The sequence below is a fragment of the Pimephales promelas genome, chromosome 14, assembly GCF_988280905.1.
Source record: "Pimephales promelas chromosome 14, fPimPro1.hap1.1, whole genome shotgun sequence".
NCBI classification, from domain to species: Eukaryota; Metazoa; Chordata; class Actinopteri; order Cypriniformes; family Leuciscidae; genus Pimephales; species Pimephales promelas.
Window position 1 is genome coordinate 15566013 of NC_142782.1, and position 23382 is coordinate 15589394.

Consider the following 23382-nt stretch of genomic DNA (forward strand, 5'->3'; position numbering starts at 1 on the left):
AAACCCCAGCTCCAAGGGGATTTTCCCTGTAATAAGTTTGTGGTCACTGTTCCATGGCGACATTGTGGTAAAGCTGTGGTTATAAATAAAGATTCAAGAGTTACAGATTTCTGGAAAATGCATCTTTGGATGAATCACTTGTTTTTCTATCTATGGTGAGTGGTTTTAGATAAAAGCATATGCTAAATGAGGAAATGTCAGTTCAATTCAGGACTACATTATAAAACGCGTTGACTTGCCTACCTGCAGTGTACATCCATGCGGCAGGTGTTGCGTAACTGAAGACAGTTGGGTTTGCTCTTGTCTAGGTATGAGCAAGAGGGTACAATGGTCTGTCTCCTCCTCTCAGCACAGGCCTGGTCCTTGCAGGAGCAGAAGAGAAGCCCGTAGGTGTATTGCGTGTCGACGCGCTCAAAGAACTGACGCAAGGCTTTATGGCAGCGCTTTCTGTTGCAGCTGTCCTGTGACTGAGACTGTGAGGGTTGTTGGCCCTGAGTCTGCGCACGGGTACAGGTGGAGATGTAGTTGGAGCGCTGACGCTTGCAGTTTTCATTGAGGTTGCAAGCTTTGGTGGCGTCCAGACAAGGGTTGCATGTGCGGCTGGGATCTGAGCAGTGTGGCTGGCCTTTACTTGTGCCAGAATGTATGCCTAGGAGAGGAGAGCAGGAAAGACAAGTGAGATTGTGTTTGTGAGACTGATATAAGGAGAGTGAAAGGGGAATCGAGAGTGGGTGTGCATAAGAAAAAAAGAGTTGCACAGATGTATTGGACAACTCCAGCACAACAATGAGCTCTTTGATCTGATTCCAACTCAATGTCCCAACAGGGGATGCTTTCAGAACACTCTCACACCAATTATTAGAGAACTTTCCATAGATGTTTTTTTTTTTTTTTTTTCTGGGCTAATGATATTGTCTATCCCATAACCATAATCCCCCTAAACATAATCCTGCATTTTTACATTTTTTAATAACAATAATAATAATAATTTTTGTAAAAAAAATCCTTATTTAGCGATTTAATTATATGCTTCCAATTCCAATATATGTATATATATATATATACACACACACACACACACTCACGTACTGAATTTTAAAAAAGCTTAATTTTCAGTAGCCATTAGTCCAGTCTAAAATGTGTTCATTCTAATATGCTGATTTGGTGCTCAAGAAACATCTTATTATTATCAGTTTGAATGGGCAATGCACGTTTGCTGTGGATTATCCAATGTAATCCTGACCTTTGACTGAACAAGGTCCTGACAAAAGAATGGACATGAAACATTAGCTGTACCCTTGCTAAAACCAAAAGTGTATTATCTAAAACCCTACTGAAACATTTGCATTATTGAAACCTCGAGTAATCTATATACTGTGCACACTCCGATAAGTACATTCAAGATAAAGAAAAAGTGGGCAAAGGGAAACAAGGGCACGTATCCAGCTGTGCGACGTCTGTAATTGTTCAGTTGAAGGCTTCTGAACGAAGCATTCAGGGGATTGGGGAACTATCAACTGGAGACTGTGGGGAAGTTCTGGACCTCTAAAAGTGTATGAAGGTCGGCATTGATATGTTGTCCTAATGGCGTCTCTAGCCTTGACGGCAGCTCTGGTGATTGGAGAGAGAGCGGGAGAGAAACTAATAAAACCCAGTGGGTGTTGGTATAACTTTGAGAACAGATGGTTTATAAGACCCCTTGTGGAGAGCAAAATATGAATTTCACTCGGAATGTAGTTTTTTTTTAACTTATGAATAAAGTGCTAATGATCTAAATGTCTGAACTGTTTACTCTAAATGAGTGGACATATAATATTTATGTAAATAAAAAGAGAGTAGGCATATAAATTACCTTGTGTTATGGCAGCAAACGACTCAAGAAAACATTAGAGATTTTCATGAAGTCCTTTGAAGATATTTTGAAACTGATTGATATTAATGACTATTTTGATGTTTGTTGGGATTAATCTTGGTTTCAGAGTAGACATCATTGATCAGAGGTCTTGTATTTACAAAGCAATGATTAATAACACATGTTCAGAAGCCTGACATTAATAAGACATGGGAATGTTTACATCAAACATATCCTAACTTATTAAAGATTCCAACATGCCCATACTCATCTGTCTTACAGATTTATACATGTGATGTAGATCTAGACTCGTGATTTTACCATAGCCATCCCTGCTAGAAGCAAATACAAGCATTTGTCAGATATTTGAAATAAGATTGCCTATGATCTCAAGTATCACTACAGTTAAATACAACAGGGACTCCTGCATGCAATCAATCAATACAATTTGTAACAAGTGCGATCAATGCATGAAACCCCTCTTCCTCGTAACCTTACTCCCCAAGGTGTTTTTTTTAGGCTTTAAAAGATTCATTTCCAGAGGACAAAAAACACCAGAAGTGCATTTACTGATCCTCTCTGAATTTAAAAATACACACAACCATGTTGATATGTTTGCATATCAATTGTTATTTTTGTTAACTACCAAAATACCCCAAAATATTCTTGTTATATACATGTGAAATCAAATTCCGTCAGCTTAACAATATAAAAAAGATCTGTCAGAATGGCTTTAGCCTGTTATTGAATGTGGCAATGTTCATTTGGTCTTGGAAGACAAAGATCTGCTACACTGCTGCTGCTGTTGATTATCGCTGCAGAGCAAGTTGCTAATACACAGACATGACCTCAGGGTTCCTTGTCTGTGTTGTCTTTGTTTCATGTTTCTAAGTTTGTCTTGTGTTTGAGCACATGGCTCTGTCTTTGTTTGTGTTTGCCATGTATGTGTGCCTCATGTCCCGCCCCCTTGTTTAGTCCCGCCCAGTCCTTGTTTTGATTAATTGTGCTCACCTGATCCTCATGTGCTCTGGTCCCTTTAAATTGTTACTCTCTCCTGATTTGTTGTATAAATGTTTTTTTTAGTTTTTTTTTAAATCCTATTCCCAGTATCAGAGTATCCTAGTTGCTATTTTGTTTTTCTCTGCTTCTGTTTTGTGTAGTTTTAGATTTTGTGCTTTATAATCTAGTTTGAGTTCTTTTAGAATTTTATTTTTTAGTTATTTTCTTCAAGTCTTGTCAAGTTTCTTGCTTTTCTTTTGCAATTCCATTTTTCTTTAAATCTTAGTTTCCAGCCCATTCTCACCCCCAAGGCGTCACCTAACTGACGCCTTGGAAGCATTTTGACCATGTTTCAATATCTGACGCTTTAGGCGCCCTTTAGCGTCAGTTTGATGACACCCTAGGATCGTGTGTAACCCTACCCCCACCCCAGACCTAAACCTAACCGCGTCATCTAACTCAGTGTTTCCCAACCCTGTTCCTCGCGGCACACCAACACTGCGTGTTTTCTTTGTCTCCCTTATCAAACACACCTGACTCAACCCATCAGCTCATAATCAGGTGGGTTAATGAGCTAATGGGTTGAATCGGGTGTGTTTGATTAGGGAGACAAAGAAAACACGCAGTGTTGGTGTGCCGCGAGGAACAGGGTTGGGAAACACTGATCTAACTGACGCTTTCCTTTGGCGTCAGTTAGATGACGCCGTAGGATCGCGTCATGTTACTGACGCTAAAGGGCGCCTAAAACGTCAAATATTGATGCATGGTCAAAGGTGACGGCTTGGGGTGAGAATGCGTTGCAGTTTCATTAGTTTGCTACGGTTATTTTTATTTCTCTATTTTTTGTTTCTCTAGTCACTGATCTTATTAGTTTAATTTTGGTTCTCTTAATTGTTGCTATATCCTGTCTGAGTCTGTGTGTTCCTGCCCTGTATCCTGAGTTCCCTTGACTGGTGCTGCTATCGAACCCCTGTGTCAAGCCTCTGGTTCTGTGAGCCTCTAGCTGGTAGCAAGACTGGTGCAATATCTGAGACGAATTTTCTTGTGTTCCTGCCAGGTCTTTCCTTCAGAGCTGCCTCTATAGCACTCACGTAATCGGTATCTTACTGAGGGTCTCAGTGGTCATACATGTCATCGGCCCTGCCTGTTTGAACTGGTTCACCCTTCACTCTGCCTGCTGTCTAAAGTCTTCAGTCTTAAAAAAAACCCTTGTCTGCTCATTTGCTGCTGCTGCATAAATTTACATCCATAAATCCAATAGCTGGTGGAGGGTTTTAGAGGAACTTTATTAGTGTGCTACAGGACTAGCTTACAGCAAACACTGAACCAGACTATCTAAATGTTCAGCAAACAATCTCATTGGCTGCATGATCAGCAGAAGCCAATCCGTTTACAGGTCATGTCATGTGGTAATGATGTGATTGCTTGCAAATTGCATGGCCCTAACTATATATTAACAATAATATCAATATTGTTTTATCTTGTTTAGATGGTTTCTATTAGATATTTGACAAAAACACTGAATAAGAACATTATTTTGCAGTGCAATCTACAGCTATTTAGTCTGAGCCCCTTTAATTCACTGTATCCTTTAAAATAACGAGGTTGAGAAAATATCCAGTATTTGGTGCAATCTTGTGTTCCCATAGTAATAACCCTTTAAAAGTTCTTACTCTCAATCAACAAAAGCCATTTGCAATGTTCTGAATATGCGGCAAGCACAGGTTACCCAGGTCTAAAAATACTGTGTGGTTTTAGAGTGTTTCTAAATTTGATTCAGAAGTCCTTGCTCTCTTGTCATGTGTGTGTGTGTTTGTGAGAGAGCAATTTTAGGTGTGTCTCACAGTGGAGGAAGAAGCCGTAAATGAGGTATGAAATTGGTTGGCGAGAATGTACATAAAAAAAGCGTCCAGCATCTGGAGGTCAGAGGATGCTGCAGCACAGACTGCGCTCAGCATGCACAAACATTTGCCTGGTTAAAGAAGGGATAGCAACCGAACAGAAGGAAATGGGACAAAATATTGGGAGATGTTCAGATATTCTGCAAATATCAAACACAGGAATCTGCAGTAGCCCAAAATCCATGACAAAAGTGGTGCAACGGTTTTAGCGAATTCAACCAATATGTTTCTTACATTTGTGACAACAAATGACACTTGGAATTTTATTTGGCATCAGAGAGAAATGGAAAACCATAAACCTCCTCTGGAGAGAACCATTTGGGCCACAAAAACTCCATACTGAGATGAAAAAAAAAGGGAAAATGACAAAGGAATAAAAATGATTTACAGTTTTTTTTTTCTTTTTTTTTTCTTGTTCTCAGCAAGAGTGCTGGAAGGAGCCCAGTAATTCTGTAACCTGCAAAACAAGTTGTGACCAAAAATGACCTGCTGGTAGACCAAAGGTCACAAATACTGTGTGATAACCAGTATAATTGAATGAATTAGTTTGAGTTTATAGGGCATGTGGGTTTATTTCATGTGCAAATACTCATACTTAGCACAGGCTACTTACACGGGCATATAATGTGTGAATATTGCACAATTTGTGTAATGGACGGCTAAAGGGACAGCAGGTTCAGTCTGGGTTATTCACAGCTCTTGGCACTGACTATGCTGATTGCAATTAGTAGAAGTGCCACAGTTTAGATGTAATCTCCTCTGAGGTGCGTGAGCTCGTTAGAAAGTCTTTAGCTTCTACTGTTGCTGCGAGGAGAATGGGAAGCCTTTCTTTACTTCTCATTACTCATTATCTCCTTCTATTATAATTCTTGTTTTGGAGAGAGAGGAAGAGAGAGAAAAGCAGCGATGGAAAGAAAGATCCAAAATTTTTCAGTCTGCTCTGCTGTAACAGAATGGGTCCCTGAGGTTCACTTATGATTTTAGTGAAAACAATTCCGCACAAAATCTTTATAATATGCTTTTTATTGCCTTGTTCAATCTTCTTCCGACCTCAGGAATTACATTTCTTCTATACTTTTTTTTTTTTTATAAATTATAAAAATACATAACACTTTACAATAAGGTCCCATTAGTTAACATTAGGCAATGTATTAACTACTAGAAATAAGCAATACATTTGTTACAGTGGTAATAATAAGGTAATAATTATAAAATTAGTTAGCATGAACCAATAATGAACTGCACTTACACAGCATTTATTCATCTTTGTTGATGTTAATTTCAACATTTACTTACTAAAATCGGTAACACTTTATAATAACTACACGCTAATAATCATTAGTTAAGCATGAGTAAACCATTAATTCATCATTTATAAAGCATTAATAGACATTAATAAGCAGTTCATAAATACAGCTATAAATGCTTTCTTCTTGATTTAAAAGCATGTCTATAATTTGTTTAATAATTGTATTTTCATCCTTTATTAATGATCAATTTATCATTTCTAAATGAAGAATTGCATTTTTTATTAACCAGTTATTTAAGAGTTTTCAGTGGTTCATACGATTACTTAGAGCGAGTAAGTAAATGATTAATAAACTATTTAAATGTACATTCATACATCTTATTATTCAGACATATAGTGATGGTAACTTAATGTGTTAATAAATGCTTTATTAACATGTATTAATGGTGTAATTAAGGGTTAATTTGGGTAGTTATAAAGCATTTAGTAGTGGTCAGTTAACTATGTTCGTGAGCTCATCTAAAGTGAGGACTAGTCATGCCTTGTAAAGCATTTTTAAAGGCTGTTAAATATTTCTATGTTCTGCATCACTGCGTTGTGTTTGTTACATTTTACTGTTTAGAAGATTGACAAGTCTTTAAATCGCCTTTATAAATGCTTTACAAAGCATGATAAGTCCTCACTTTAGATTAGGTCACAAAAATAGTTAACTGACCACTACTAAATACTTTATAACTACCTGTATTTACTACATTTACTTACACTTTCTAAGTGATCTTATGAATGACTGACAACTCTTAAACAACTGGTTTGTAAATAATGCTATACTTCATTTAGAAATTATTAATTGATCATTAACAAAGTATAAAAATACAATCATTAAACGCATTATAGATATGCTTATAAATCAAGAAAAAAACATGTATAGCTGTATTTATAAACTGCATATTAATGTCTATTAATGTTTTATAAATGATGAATTAACTGTTTACTCATGCTTAACTAATGATTAATAGTGTGCAGTTATTATAAAGTGTTACCCTAAAATCTTGTTAAAATTAGTTAATGCAATGGGAACAAACATGAAAACACAATGAATAACTATATTTTTTATTAACTAATGTTAACAACGATTGACATGCATTAACAAATGTATTGGTCATGGTTACTTTGTGTTAGTTAAAACTTGAAGTAATGTTAACTAATGGACTTTATTGTAAAGCGTTACTGTTACAGTATACAAATTTTTGTCATAGTCTGAAACACAGAATGGGTGTTGATGTGTGGAAATGTAGGAGGTTGTGCATTCAAATGTATCTATTGCAGATGTACGAAACAAGTTTTTGCTTTGAATTTCTGTAAACTGTCTATTTTTTATTTTTTTTTTAAACTGAGGGGAAGTTTTGAAAGTTAGAGCATAATCTCTTTTATCTCAAAAACATCCAGGGAAATTTCACTCCTCATTATATGAATCGTTTGATTTGTGGACATTTCTGATGTCTAAAACCTGTTTACTTTCAAACTTTTAGCATCAGCAGGGACCACAAAGGGACCAACAAAGCGTCTTGTTGTTGGTTTAATAATCAGTGGCTATGACCTAGGCTTGTTTGTGTAATGCACACCAGATCTCATTCCCTGCTGACAGGGATGCCACATGGTAAACAAAGTCTCATTAGATTTCTCAATTGGAGGGGCAAAAAGGCAACTGTGAAGTATGACTTTCAAATGTGCTTTTACAGTTAATATATCCAGCAGTAAAGGGGAAAGAAACAATATATGCGTAAGGTAATAGGAAGAAGAGAGAAGATACCAATGTCTTGAACTAAGGTTGCGTTGGGTGTTAACAGTGTTTTCCCTTTGAAGGGAATGAAGGGGGATGAGAAAGAAGGAATTGGTCTCAGTGGCTGAAGGTTAAGTTTTACACTATAACTTGTAAATAATCTTTACATTTTTGCACAAGTTTGTGTTCTCATATAGTGTAATGTTCTGAATCAATACATGCATGGTTCAAGATTGAAAATTAGAAGTGTGATTCATATTTCTTTAGTTTAAATAGTTTTTTAGGGGGTCATTATCAATTTTTTTTTGTCAAACGTATGTCCTTTGACTTTTAGTTCAGAAACTCCTGTTTGATTTAAATTTTTGCACATTTACTGTACATTTTATACTACAGGGCTGTTGAATGGTTGAAACTGATTGGTTGACGAACATTCTAACGTGTGGAATTATTTTCCAGTAAATGCACGGCTAAAGTAATCCCAGGGAGGTGTTGACCGCATTACAGTTCCATATCATCTCGCCAAATGATTTCAAGTTAATTCAAAGGTCCTTACAGTCTATAATAGCAAAAGAACCAAAACCCACAACGAAAGTGACGAAGCAAATAAATATATTAAACAATAGGATATAAAAAGACTGCTTGAATGTTTTTTGCCACAAAATTATGTTTTATTATATATGGAAAGCATCTCAGGTTACGACTATAACCCTAGCGTCGATGCCGCTTTGGGAACGCACCTGCGTGGTTGTGTCTGAAGCACTTGTATCAACTAGTCCAATGGCGAGAGTAAGCGTCAAAGCCGGGTGACGTCATGACCAGATAAGGATAAAAGCACATCCGGTCTGACCGGTGTTAGCTTGATTTCGCCGAAGCAAGTCGATCGGAATGCAGGGAGTATGGCAAAGGGACACAGCATCTCGTTCCCTTCTTAGGGAATTTTTTTAATGTTTTAATGATTGATTAAGAAATTGTTTATTGAGTATTTAGCTAATCAGCTGTTGGTATGTTGATATTGACACTCCCCCAAGTTGTCATCTTACTGACGCTTTTGCGTCAACATCCGACGCACATGGCAACCTTTGCGTCAATATGAGACGCGCCTCCTAGTGGTCTAACCCTAACCCTACCCCAGACCGAAACTTACCCGCGTCATCTAATGCATGGTTCAGATTACACGATTCTTTTGTCTGTTACGATAGTCACTGTGTCAGATTATGCAATTTTTTTGTCTGTTACGATAGTCACTGTGTCAGATAACGCGATTTTGACTCCTAACATGTCAGACTACACGTTGCTTCCTGACAAGTCATCACATGCCGTCTTTAACGGCGTGTGTGATGTCATCGAGAAGGCAGAACTAGTAGCGAGTGACTTCCGGAAGTGAACATAAACAAACAATGGATGAAGCGGTAAGGGTTGTATTGGCTGTCCTGTGTTCAGAAAAAAAGTAAAAAAAGAAAGAAAACCTGACAATTGACACGTTCCTGGATTGCTCGAAGAGGAAAGTATGGGCTGTCAATCCTCCAAAGAGAACTTGAGGTAAAATATTGTTTTCTTATATATTTTTACTTTTAGTTTTAATGTTAGCACCATCGTCTCTCTTTCGTTTCACCATTTTTGAAAGTTGTATACGGAAAAGCTTGTGCTCCTATTGGTCACCCTCATACATGTGACGGAACCGTCGTGGACCACCGTTAAAAAAAAATTAAACATGCTAGTCTTTTTGTCGTGAAGCATCGCAGACGCAACGTAGTTTGTCGCCCACTATGACACACTATACGAGATGATAAGATTGGATCTTGCATCCTGACGCCCGTTGTCGTTTACGAATCCCCACGACACCCTACGTCAAGCAGATTGTGCCAAAATCGGGCTAAAATCGTGTAATCTGAACCAGGCATTACTGACGCTAAAGGTTGCCATGTGCGTCGGATTTAGACGCATGGTCAAAAGTGTCAGTTAGATGTCACCGGTGTTGCAAATCGTTCTCAATTTGTTCAATAAAATAAAAAGAACAATTATAATCTAAAGTCAAGTTTCCTTTTATAACTGATAATAATTATATGAAACTGCTTTAAAAAATTTACTAAAAACCCAACATTTTGTAAGTTGGAAACTCAACATAAGCTACTACATGAACTAAACATTTTCAGTAAAGTAAAAAAATGCTGGGTTGTTTCAACCCTTGTTTGGATTAAATATGGACAAACCCAACCATTGGTTTAATTAACCTATTTTAAACGTTTTAATTTAAACCAACAGTTACGTTTGTCCGTATTGACCCAAACATGGGTTGAAACAACATAGTATTTTTTAGAGTGTCTTTTCTAATTTCAGCCAGAAATCTCAAGAAAGTTTTCTATGCCAGGTGTGAGGAACTCAGTGCTATCATTGGCTCTGCATGCTGTCAGATCATCGCAACATGTAGCTATCGCTTCATCTCCCCTAAAGACTTAGCCTGGCAAATATACCCAATCATTTCCAATGCTGAACTCAGAATAGAAAAATGCTTGAGGCAATAAAGACAAAGTGAATCACAAAGATTAAGGTATTTTTAACAGGTGAATAGCATCTAAATTGTGCTACTTTAATGATAAACAGCAATATTTAAATATCGTATTTACATTATGCATGAAGTAAGGTGTATTTTCAGAAAATCGTCAATCGCACTCATGTATTTTCCCAGTTTCCTTTGCACAAAATATGTTTTCATGGATTTCATGTGCACTTCAGATTCCGAATATGAGCAGAACGCTCATAAAGTCTTGCTTTACTACTCACATTATCATTACCTTCTTTGTCTGCCTGTTGTGACAATAATGCTGGCCATGACTGTAAGAGTTGACCTCCATTACAGCAAAGAGCAGCAAATAAACACTACATGAAGATACTAAACGCACGAAAATCATTACGAAAGAGGCCGCCGTCATTCAAACTGTCAGTCTGAATGCTGTTTTATTGGTCTAAAAGATTTGAAGCTAGTGTAAATCTGGAAGCCACTATCAGTATAATAAAACTGCATAATCATAATATTCCCTGAACCTGCAGAGATTATGGTCTCATGCCACCATAATCTCTTTTCAAACCATTTTAGACAGTCTCTGAATTTCTTTCAAACAGGATTTTGAGGCATTATTGAGGTGGTAAAAGCACTTCATTGAACTGACTGTATATTTAATTTCTGCACTGACTGACATTTCTTTTTTAAAGGGTTTTTTTTTCAGTCAAAATGGTTTGACCATCTAATAAAGATCTCTCATTTTGATCAAACACAGAATGCTTACCACCATTTTGTCATATGATATATTTCCTCTATATGCACAGTGTGTGCTGTGCAAAACCACCTAATCTGCTATATAAAAAAATGTGTAGCATGATTTTTTTTCTCCATTATATGCAACATAACACTTAATAGTGATATTTGCAAAAATAAATAAATAAATAAATATCTAAGTAGTTCAGCTTTGATTTTTCAGAGGCTCAAAGAAACTGCACACCCAACTTTGGTGAGGCAAAATGTCGGTAGCAAATGTCACACAACGGAAAGATTCCTTCTTTAATGCAAATTGAAAGGCGAGAAAATAATAGTTGATTTCTCAAAGACCACTGTGCCTGAAAGGGTTCATCTAATTTATATTCTACTCTTTCAATTCTTCTATTTGTCTGCATTTCTTTTTCTAGTGGCTTATTCTGTTGGAAAGTATTCTGCTCGCCAGGCTTGGGGGATTTGTCAAAAGAAATGAAAAAGAAAGTGAACAAGCAGGAGAGAAGATTCTCCTGTTAATAGACTCTTCATCGGCACCTGAAATGACCCATGAAGAGAGTCTTATGTCATGTCATAAAATGCTCTGTCATATTTCAGGCAGACAATTTTTTTTTGCCCTGGCCTGATATCGATCAAGTTGAACACAGAGGGCCCTATTTTAACGATCTGAAACACAAGTCTCAATGTTCAAGGAATTTTGTGGGCGGGTCTTGGGCGCTGTTGTTATTTTAACAGCGGAATAAATGACTCTTGCACCCGACGCAAGTTTAAAAGGGGTTGGTCTAAAATTGCTTCATTATTCATAGGTGTGGTTTGGGCGTAACGTGAAATGAAACAATCAGAGCCAAATAGCATTATGAACAACGCGCCACTGACTTTAGACTAAGTTTTTTTCTGGTCAGTGGCGGAATTGTTTTCTGGAACTGCAAAATAGCACCAGGGATTGTTTGCGCCGAAACACGCCACCTTTTTTCACCGACCCACCCAGGGAGCACAAGTTCATTTCCTAGTTTGCCTACGTGCGTCTATGGAAGGAAAAGCCATAGACAATAATAAGTAGTGGACAGAGCCATCTCAGTGGAACTCCATTGAGACAAGTGAAGCCCGTTTTTGCCGATTTTTTTTTTTTAGCACTTCCGTCCCTGACCCGCAGACTCAAACAGAGCTTGACGACGTAGATATGACGTGAGCAACCCGTCTGTCTTCTAGTGGCTGTGGCATGAGAAATCTGAATCATTCCCTTCCGAAACATGCAGAAGCGGAGAGTGTGAGTAGGAGCTGTCCATAAACTAGGAGCAGGAGACACTTTTGCTAGGTATTCTGATTAATTATTTTGTAATTTTGCCTCCACATTTCCCAGATTGCCCGCGAGCTTCTCCTCCTGTCCATACGGTAATATCTCTACTGTGCGACAGAGAGTCGCGTGGGTATGACGCAATCGTTAGCCTATTTTACAAAAAACTGCTTCTACGGGGCCATAACGTAAGCTACAAGGTAATGGAGAATTTTATACATTGTCGTGTTTCTTTAGAAATAAAAATAAAGGACAAATGGGGTCTTCAAACGCCTCAGATGTAAAGTTATCTGCTGTCAAAGTGACGCCAAAATGAATGGGAGTCAATGGAAATGCTAACGCAAGTGAAGTTCTGCTACAAGATGGCAGCTCCCACGAGGCTTCAACTTCCGGTCGATGGATTACTCCCTTGGGAAAAGTCCGGTTTGCGCGGGTACAAAATATGATACATGCTTCGGTGTACAAAGTCATTTGCGCCGGGTGCAAGATAGGGCCCAGAGTGTGAACCACAAAGTGGTGAGATCCTGAACTGTTGGCCTGTGCAAAAGGAAAGTTTACAGAGGTATTCAACACAACAACCAAAATTCAAAGCATTTGCGACATAAAGCTGAAAAGTAATCTTTTGATATAAATATTTTAGTAGAAATTCATAGTGATATTTTTGTCACTTTATAAGTGATATGGTATGTTTGCCATAGGGAAAAAAAAAACATTACATACATAAATAAATAAAAAGGTTATTGCAAATTTAGTTTCAGTTATTTGGACTTTAAATTTCACACAACTTCTTGCAACTTTTACTTTGTTTCTCGTACTTGGAAATTTGTTTCTTTGAATTGCATGTGTACAATAAAATTACAACGCAACTACTGTACTGTATATCTACTGTATCGACTAATTTGATTGCATATCTCAGAATGTACCTTTAACAAAGTAATATGCAAAATCTCACACTGTCAAAAATGATATGATCCATAAGTTATGACAACATATGTTTTACATAAGTTAAGCAATTCATAAAAGATTAAATTATTTTTTAAGTAAGTTTAATGTAATTTATGTTGAAATGCAGTCTGCAATTTTTTTACAGTGCAAAATGACTAAATCGGAAAATTATCTCAATTGTGATATTTAAATTGACACAGATTTGTCTGATTTATAAAGACAAATTTTTCTTGATTTATAAAGTCACAACTACAAGAAATACATTCAAAATTATGAGATAAAGTCATATTGGGATTTTGCGCATTTGTTTGTAAAAGTCAGTCTCTCAGATATGCAGTCAAATCTCATAATTTTGCTAAAAAAACTTTATAAATCACAGTGTAAATTTAAATATTGCAATTGTGACTTTGTTTCTCGTAATTTGAATTCATATCGCGACATGTGGGCGGCAGTGGCTCAGTGGTTCATGTACAGTAGGTTGTCTACAAACCGAAAGGTTGGTGGTTCAATCCCCGGTTCCACCTGACCAAGTGTCGAGGTGTCCGTGAGCAAGACACCTAACCCAACTGCTCCCGACGAGCTAGATGGTGCCTTGCATGGCTGACACCGCCGTCGGTGTGTGAATGGGTGAATGTGAGGCAATATGTAAAGTGCTTTGGTGGCCATTAGGTCTATGAAAGCACTATATAAATGCAGTCCATTTACCATTTACCATGTGACAAACTAATATGCAAAATCTCAAAGTGGCTTTATATCTCACAATTGTGAATTTGTTATTGTGACTTCATAAATCATTTCACAAAGTATTTTAACAATACATTCTTATTGATTTGCCTCGTGTGTGTTTTAGGATTTTACTTTATTCTATCAACTTACTGCATATAGAAACATCAGAAACACAATAGTGCTTCCAGTGATATATGAATCCATGGTTGTGCGTAACAGAATTCAGAGCACAAAGGGATCACAATTAATGTTGCCTGATCCTAAATATGGCACACAAGGCTGCTCCACTTCCAGATTGGGAGACATCCCCGCCAGAGAGTGGATACGGGCTGAGCGGGTCCGCCAGCTTTACCCTCAATATGTCAGTGTTAGTGCTGCGGTCCACTTGGTCCTCTCACCCTCTGTAGTAAATGAACAGACAGAGCCAGTCTAGAATAACGACTCGGGCTGTCACATCAAATCAAAAGATGCCATCTCAATCTGCGAGGGTTGTGAGTGAGACGCAATGAGACGTATCTCAGGCCTCCCTTTTATCAGCAAGGATTTTTAAAGGTTTCTTTAGAGAGAAACTATAGCCTTTGGTTCGCTGTAGGAATGACTCTTGCTTTGATAGGAAGAAACAGTAGAATAAAAAAAATGGGTTGGAAAAACACGATGGTGAGTAAATGATAATAGAATGTGAACTTTTGGGTTGTACCATCCCTTTAAATCAGTCTCCAAACTTATTTCCCCCATTTACGTCGTCATAAAATCAACTGAAGATGTGATAACCATAACAATACATACAATTAGGGGTGTAACGGTACATGTATTCGTATTGAACCGTTTCGGTTCGAGGCCTCCGGTTCGGTACGCATACAAACCGAACGATTGCTTGGACCATTTTTCCTGCCGGCAAAATTCGAGCTGACGCGGCCAACACAACGTTGCGCAACATCAAATGGCAAGCGTAATGAAAGCAGAACAAAACTGCGCTACTCGTTATGTGCTTCATGGATCGTTTATCAGTTCGGACTAGAGTTGTGACGTTCGCGAACGAACCGATTCTTTTGAACAGCTCATAAACATGAACGAACGATGGGAGCCGAGTCGCGGCTGGAGGGGAGCCGTTCTTTCTGTCGTTCTTTTTTTCCTATGCGTGTTTTACACAGATGCATTAGCTCCTCGGTTAAAGGGGAAGGGGCGCACCCAGCGCAGGGGTGATAGTTGTGTGCACGCGCGTGCATCTTTTACTCTTACGTTATCTTTTATAACCCTACGTGCCTATGTCATTATGTGCACGCTGCCATCACATGGTTACTCCAGTTAAAAAAAGCCATAAAGTAAGGAACTGCTTGTATTTATTTACATTGCATTTTGCGTTCATGTTATTGTATCTACAGTATATATTTACAACTTTAAATATTTTTTGTTTTTTCTTGTGGTATTGTATGAATAACATAAGTCAACAGCTTTACACATACCCACACTTTGTACTAAATGTACAATTCACCATGGATTTAATGTAGTAACACTAACTGGAACCAGTTTGGCTGGAATGGTGAAATGCTTTCAAGTACTTCACACATCTTTTTCCAGCACTTCAAAATTCAAATATTATATAAATAAATATATATTTAAATGTTATTTTTAATGTGATGACCAAAACATTATTTGTTCATCCTTCAAAGATGACCCATTTATAAACCTGAAAGTTTCAAGATCTAGGAAAACTCACACTTATTTAAAAATATTTTTTCTTTAAACAAATAGTAAATTTCTCTGGCATTTCTTTCTTTTCGCTGTATCGAAAACGTACCGAACCGTGACTTTAAAACCGAGGTACGTACCGAACCGTGATTTTTGTGTACCGTTACACCCCTACATACAATTAAACAACAAAGACATTCAACCATACTTAACTTTCAGTGAAATTGCATGATCAGCTAATGTTTACACAATCAGCCAATGGAGGCTGTGTCCACATTTCCCAGCAGCAATGTTTATTTATTTTGTATAAAGAAAGAAAGAAAGAAAATATGCTAAACTAAGTTACTACTCACAGCAGGCCTTTTAAGACACAAAAATGGTGTTATGGCAAGAAATTCGATCTGACAACCCTGTTGAATTCAATATTTCTATAGCATGAGATCTGTCATTCACTGGCTAATTCCCCCCCCCCCCCCCCACCCCCGTTCATATCAGGATAAAAAAAAAGAAAAAAAAAAAGAAGAAAAACCGTTCTTCTGGTTGTTCCAGGCTCTGTAAGGCTGTGATAATGAGTTGGATGCAATATTTCTGTCCTCTACTGTCTGTAATGACTGCTGTCAGTGAATTAAACTTTACTCTTAACTCATGCCAATACCTATTTGATATATAAGTATAAGTTTCTAAATAAGTTTTCTATATCACTGGAAAAAGCGATTGCTCCTGTTTCTTTTTTTTTTTCTTCCATGAAAGGAAAAATACTAATTTATCTTCACTTCTCCCTTTATTTTGTTAGGAGGAGAAGAAGAAGAAACTTTTTAAACTTTAACTTCTGTATTGGAACGTAATAATAATTCATTTAGAGCTGGATTTTCTGAGTTTCATATAAGAGATGGCAATAAAAAGAAGCCAATATCAACAGCAAACAGTACAGCACATTGCCAGAATGTATTCGTAATGGAAATATTGATAATTACCTGAGATGATTGACGCCAGGCGAAATGCATCTGAATGTCGATGAGGCATCATGGGTTCATAAGGAGATGGCTCATAAAAATCCTCACCTAAAAAAAAGACATAATTACAGACTATTAAAATAATGTTTAGCCACACACTACAATGCTACACTGCGTTTGTATGCTAGATTACATTGTGCTACATTGTTGTCACGTGACCTTATTATGCTGTATGTTTATTCCAACGTGTGGCATCCAATTATAATCTGAGAATCCAACTTTGTGTTTGAAAAACGCTGTGAGATAAAATAATAAGCCAAAAAACTAGGATACAATCTCAGCTTATTACTTGCAGTTCATTCATCACACTGGAAATGGGATGTCAAGTAGAGCCTTGAGTAGAGTAAATATGCTCTGTTGTATACTGCACATTTTTGGTTCATGATATCAGATCATCTTTAGTGGTAGTACACACTATGCACTTACACTATACTCTGTACTTTGCCATAGAATGTATAATTATTATGTTGCACCAATTGGGGCAATTACATTATTATTATTATTTATTTTTTGCCACGAAACTATTTGCTACAAGTACATCATCTAGGCACTCATAGTGCTCCAGGCCTTGCTGTGTATTTAGGGCTATTCCACATCAATTTGTTTTTGAATCCGTTCTGGCCTTCCAGACCGAGACATTTCTGTCCTAACAAAAGTTTAGCTTTCCCAAGTGGATCAATTTGAACACACTGTTTTTTTGTGGTGTGGACTATGAAAACGGAGGTATTTGAAAACACTGAGGCATGTTTAGATCTGTCATGACAACTCTTGGAGAGATTGACATGGTAATGGATTTGGCAGTGTTAATGTATTTGGTCTAGTGGAATAGATCTGCTACGCTTCTGCTCCTGCAGAGCAAGTAAACATGACTTGCTACTACCAATACATTCACAGACATTGAATGTTAAAATAACGCTCAACGCTGAGTTTGTGAAGATAGTGCCTTTCAAAATTAAAAATTGTCCAGACTTTGCCTGCAGTACTCCCTTCTGAAAGTCTCTCAGGAGCTTTAATACAGAATTCGAAATTCACAATCATTCCATGTAATTCACACACCTGCATACTAGCAGGGGGCACTCGGATTCTCTTCTGTTGGGGATTGCGGATCATTAGAGTATTTAAGCTTTGTCAGTCTCGTTTTATCATACCGCGAGCTTCACTGTCACACAGCAGTTTCTGAGGCGGATGGGCTACACATGCATGTGTGCACATGTAAAGATGTGATGAAAGATGGCATATGTCTTCAGACGGTCCCTAACTCACATTAGATCACTAACATGGAACAGTGCGTATTAAACATCACTCCACCTGCTGACCGAGTGTCAAGGATTCACTCTGCAGTTAGACAGACAGATAGAATTGTGTGAATTACCCTAAATGAATAGACCAAAACGTCGGGTACAATTAAATCTGAAAGTTAAATGACTTGATTATACATTTAAAGACATCTGAAAAGGATTGGAAGGATTGGAAACTTGCACTGCAGATAAACTAGAAATATGAAATATTTAAAGGTCAAATAATAGAAAAGAAAAGTGTAGATTCAAAAATATATCTGTAAGCAAAGGGAAACTAATTTAAAAATGTTGTTTTACAAAAGAAATGTTCTGAATTTTTAAATATTACAAAAAGGAAAAATGTTCATTACACCTCACATTTCTGTATACATATTAATATTTTGTAAGTATTTTTTTAAATTATTAAATAGCATTTAAAAAAGAAAAGTTCTGATGCAAAAGCCTCTAAATGCCATTTGAAATTTTCTTCTTTAATGATTTTATCAAACTTGTATATTTAAGTTCAGTAATTTCAATTAAATAACAATTAATAGGTAATTATCATTGCCATTTAAGTGAAATCACTGAACTTAAATATACAAGCTTGATAAAAATGATCATTCTAGAAGAAAATTTCAAATGGCACTTAGAGGCTTTTGCATCTCTTCAAAAATTAATTCTGAAATTAAGAACATGTTCAGCATGGAAGAGGTGCATTCAAGTCATTGTATGTATAAATTGCAACATATTTTTTTTCTTTTAATAAATTACATATATCCTGCGAAAAATACATCATGTCATTGACCCTAAAGCTTAATATACAAGGGTGACTTTTTGTATACATTTATTAGAATAACTGTATACATGAAACAGTGTTTGCCGGGCCTGTCTCATGACATTATTTAAAAATGTTATCTGGACAGAAAGTCCAGTTACTTCTAGCCAAATTTTAATTGACATAAAAGGTCATAAAAAGTCAACAGAGGATAGGTGTGAATGACTGATGACCTTTTATGATGTGTGCCAGGTACGCTAATAACAATTTTAACATTCTGAGTAAACAACATCCCAAGGGAATAAAAAAATAAATAAAAAATCACAAATAATGAACTGTTTCCTCTCTACTTTCTTAGATGTTTCCCCTGAAAGCAAAAACAACTGATTGTCGAGGTGGTTACATTTGTGTCTATTTCTATTACTCATAAGCCATTTTACGAGCAGCATCATCAGAGAAAGTTTATTCTTCAATGGAACATCCTGAGCTTTGACAAAGCAACCAGCTTTTCCTTTAGGACTCATTAGGGACTTTTCCTTTGGGTCTTATTTTTTTCTCTTTGTTGTGACTGGATAGTTATGTTTGAACTTGACAACCCAAAGCACAGTATGAAGCTGTTTTAAATAGCACGTACTAAATGCACAGGACATACGAATTAGCATATGTCCTTTCCCGAGTGACATTTCAATCTGAATAAGAGCTCCATCTCTCAATCGCTCTCCCTTTGCCGTTCCTTCACCTGCAATCATCGCAATGTGAAGTGAACTCTGATGGTCATTTGGAGAGACAGCCTATTACACGAGTCCACAGGGAGTCTGTCTCTGTTTTTTCCCTCGTGTCTTTCTCCCTCTCGCTTTTTCTTGTGTTCTGTCTCTTTGTCTCTGTTATGTGTCTGTCTCTTTTTGTCAGTAAGCCCAGCTCAGGAGTGCCGAGGTGACAGCTGAACAGACAAATGTTGTTTGACGGCTTTCTACTAGAGAACACTCACCGTCTCACCGTTGCATCATGTGAGAGATGCCAAACGGTTTCCACAGCTGCACACAGACAGGGTTGGCAGGATTTTAAAATGCATTCCTATACAGGGTTTGAATTTTTTTCTTCAGTACTGGGTTTTACAATGAGTGGACACAAAAGTGTATGGGGAAAATATAGCACTAGTCTCTCAAGTAGACTTGGCTTATACCCACATAATTTTACAAATCCATATTTGGCCTAGTATCAACTGACTTGATACTAGAAGACATAATGTATAATTGTGCTTATAGACGAATCCGGCGAAACTACCGGAAGTAAGCGGGCGCCATTACTGAGCTGTTGCTGGGTAGCATTGCGCCATTGCATCCTATTGTTTTAGTTGCAACTTGCGTCCACTGGAATAAACAGCCCACGATTTACGACTGTCACTAACGTTACAACGTTAGCCCTTGTATAATGTCGAGTGGGTAAACAGTTTCCGTTATAAATTGCTTTAATGGTGGCAGTAAAATTTCAATTTTGAAGAGAAAACATTGTGAATACCCCGGGTCGACTGCCCCTGTCTGGAGCCGTACGGTTTACAAAGATTTCCTGGGCGAGTACAAGACGCGGACATTCGCGTATAATAACAATTATTTAATGACATAGGTAAAAAATATAATAAATATGTGATATAGTGATCAGCAAAATCTCCTCTCTTGCTATTTTTTCTATTCAATTAACATGCTATGGCTTTCCTGAGCTAAATATAACGTTATGTGACAAAATTGTTCTCCCGCTGTTATATTGACCTCTTTCCATGGTTTAAAAACACTAATTGGTCGATATATGTATACTTTCTAGCTGTAACGTTACCTTACCCATGCCCGTTGCAATGTGAAAATGAGATAAATAGTGGACACAAATGAAAAACATGAATTTGTTTATTTGATTTCATTAATTTATTTATTGTTGCCAAATGGACAGATCTTTTTATAGTTTTCTCGTTAGCAAACGTTAGCCTAGCTAGCTTGCCAAGCTATTTTCATAAATAATCTGTAAGATCGTTTGTACCTTCACCTGTGACTGGAGGCCAATGTCTAACATCATCAACCCAACAAGTCATTCTGCCTGTCTGTAGCTGTCATCAAGGGTGCGTTCGCGTTATCACCGAGGTTTGTTTACATACCGGTGCATATGTCTATGCCGGTGTAACAGCTCAGTAATGGCGTCGCCACAAGATGGCAGCCTACACAGAACGCTCGTCGGATTCGTCTATAGGTACATGTAAGCATTCTTACAATAAAAAGATGTTTATTCTAGTGTGCTAATAGTATACTTCTTTCAAACTAAAATGAAAAAAGTCTCCTTTTTATGTACTCAGAAATATACCTTTCTCAGAAATATACTTAAAAGTAAAATTAAGTACAGCCACTTGACTTATACTGACAAAAGAGTCTAAGTTTATAAGGTATACTACTTGTACTCAATCTTTTGATCGCTAAATGCTTAAAAGTATAATTAAGTTACGTTTCCTAATGCCAGGTTCAGACTATACAATATCAGCCAAATTTTGGCACAATACTTTTGAAGTATAGGGTGATTTGGTGATTCGTAAATGACAATGGGCGTCGGGATGCAAGAATCGAACGTTTCACCTCATACAGTGTGTCATAGTGGACAACAACGGACGCTATGTCTGCGATGCTTCACGATGTCACATCAGAAAGACAAGCATGTTTAACCGTTTCACATGCAAGTTTTTAAATATTCTAACTGACCCCCCAGCGTGAGTTTTTCAAGGCGACCATTATTTAGAACTTGCCACTTTAATGTTTCCATGGTGACGCGTCATTGCTTGTCACGTGACACAGCACAACAAGAACACAGCTCTGAATGATTGATCTGCTTTTATGCCATTTTTCCTTTATTATAAATATTCACAAATGTATTAGCTATAGCATGAAACACTGATATTCTGATTGTCCAAATATGTGCAAGTGGGTGGGTCTTGTTGTTTAAACATCTTTATAACGATCGCGTTAGTTGAGCTGTATGCACAATGGGCGGCGCCATTTTAGTTTGCTTTACAGTGCAGATAATCGGATCTGTTGGATTTACAACATCAATTCCTCCACTTCTCACAAAATACATGAAAGTAAGTGACTGGTGAACTGGGAGAAGAATAGGGTCAAATGTTAAGCTACTTACACAGTGTGTATCTGATATGAATAAAACGTGTCGTCTTATTATAATTGAAATGGATTATAATTGCCACTTCCATAGACATCAGTTTGTATTTTACAAACACAAAATCATTGTTTTGCTAGTACTGTGTATTTAAATGTCTGAAACCTAAAATAAACATTATGTGGTTGAAAACACTCAATAGTTGTGATATGACAGCACTGAGTGCGTCCGTCTCTGGCTCAGTGCCAGCCAACGCGTGAGGGCAACTTTGAATTTAGCAGTTGATGACGTGAAGCACTGACCGTTCTAATCACACCGGTGTGATCGTATTCTCCAGGGACCAGCCAAGACTGATCACACCGGTGTGATCGTACGCGTGAAAGGGTTAAAGGTACAGCCTGACTGCTAGTGGTCGAAATAGGCACTACAGTCCAAATTCAAAATATCGGACATCATTGTTTCCCCCACCCCCTACTCGACGCTCACACAGATTTCCAGTCTAAGGACACGCATCAGAAACGAGCGCAATTGACAATGAAAGCTGAGACTTTAACTTAAGTCTCTGCTTTTTAATATGCTCTCGTTCAAAGAGATTTTTAGATGGATACCGATACCAGCTTTTTAGCTTGGGTAGAATCTGCAATCTCTGACCCAGTTTGCTGACTGCAATACGCTGTGTTTCCAGCCAACTGGCATCCCGGGGTGTCAAAATAGTATTGGTTAAACTGGTAGTGGACGAGATCTCACAGACCAAAACAAAAACAGACATTCCAACAGGGAACACACATTTCAAGTAAAATTAATAAAAAGTAAAATCAATGGCTGAAACTAGTATGTGTACTCAGTTACTCATATTGTGATATTTTTATGCTTCAGTGGAGGGAAAAAGTTACATATTTTTATTCTTTAGTCGAGGGACAAAGTTACATACAGCACCTTTATTTTATTTTTTTCCGGCCTTCCACAAAGTGTTCTGGGTTGATAGAGCGCGGCTCCACTTCACGCAAACTACTCATTGTTTTTATTTTTTATTTTAAATATGTAATTTATTCCTGTGATGGCAAGGCTGAATTTTCAGCAGCCATTACTCCAATTTTTCAGAAATCATTTTTATTTATGGTCAAAAATCTCTATGTCCTGATGGAGAGAACGATCTAGTACAAAACAAACTGCACCCAAATATGGATCTAACAACTAACAAGGCTCGTCCTGTACTTTTGTTTCCCCTCACTGTTTTGCCATCCCTTTCTTCAGGATATGTACTCCATTAAAAAAAGAGCTCAAATCCTGAGGTGATGAAGATGAATATTTAAAATCTCTCCTGCGCAGGGAGCAACCACTTTGATGGATGTTTGTTGGAAGACCATAACCGTAAAGAATCATTCCTCCACAGTCTACTTTCCACCCCAGTCTGTTCACTGTAAAAAAATAAATAAACACAAAATCGAAGAGCAGCGTATAATGGAGGAAGTA

General features: G+C 37.4%; 1 protein-coding gene across 3 annotated transcripts in view; it reads right to left on the reverse strand.

Annotated features, from left to right (window-relative positions):
• Positions 1–23382, reverse strand: part of gfra2a (GDNF family receptor alpha 2a) — a 90706-nt gene that overhangs the window by 45640 nt on the left and 21684 nt on the right. For all 3 annotated transcript variants that reach the window (XM_039663430.2, XM_039663429.2, XM_089119483.1), the window contains exons 3-4: positions 16675–16761; positions 244–649 (exon numbers count right to left, since the gene is read on the reverse strand). In XM_039663430.2, the coding sequence (XP_039519364.2) occupies positions 244–649; positions 16675–16761 (493 nt within the window). The remainder of the gene's footprint in view (positions 1–243; positions 650–16674; positions 16762–23382) is intronic.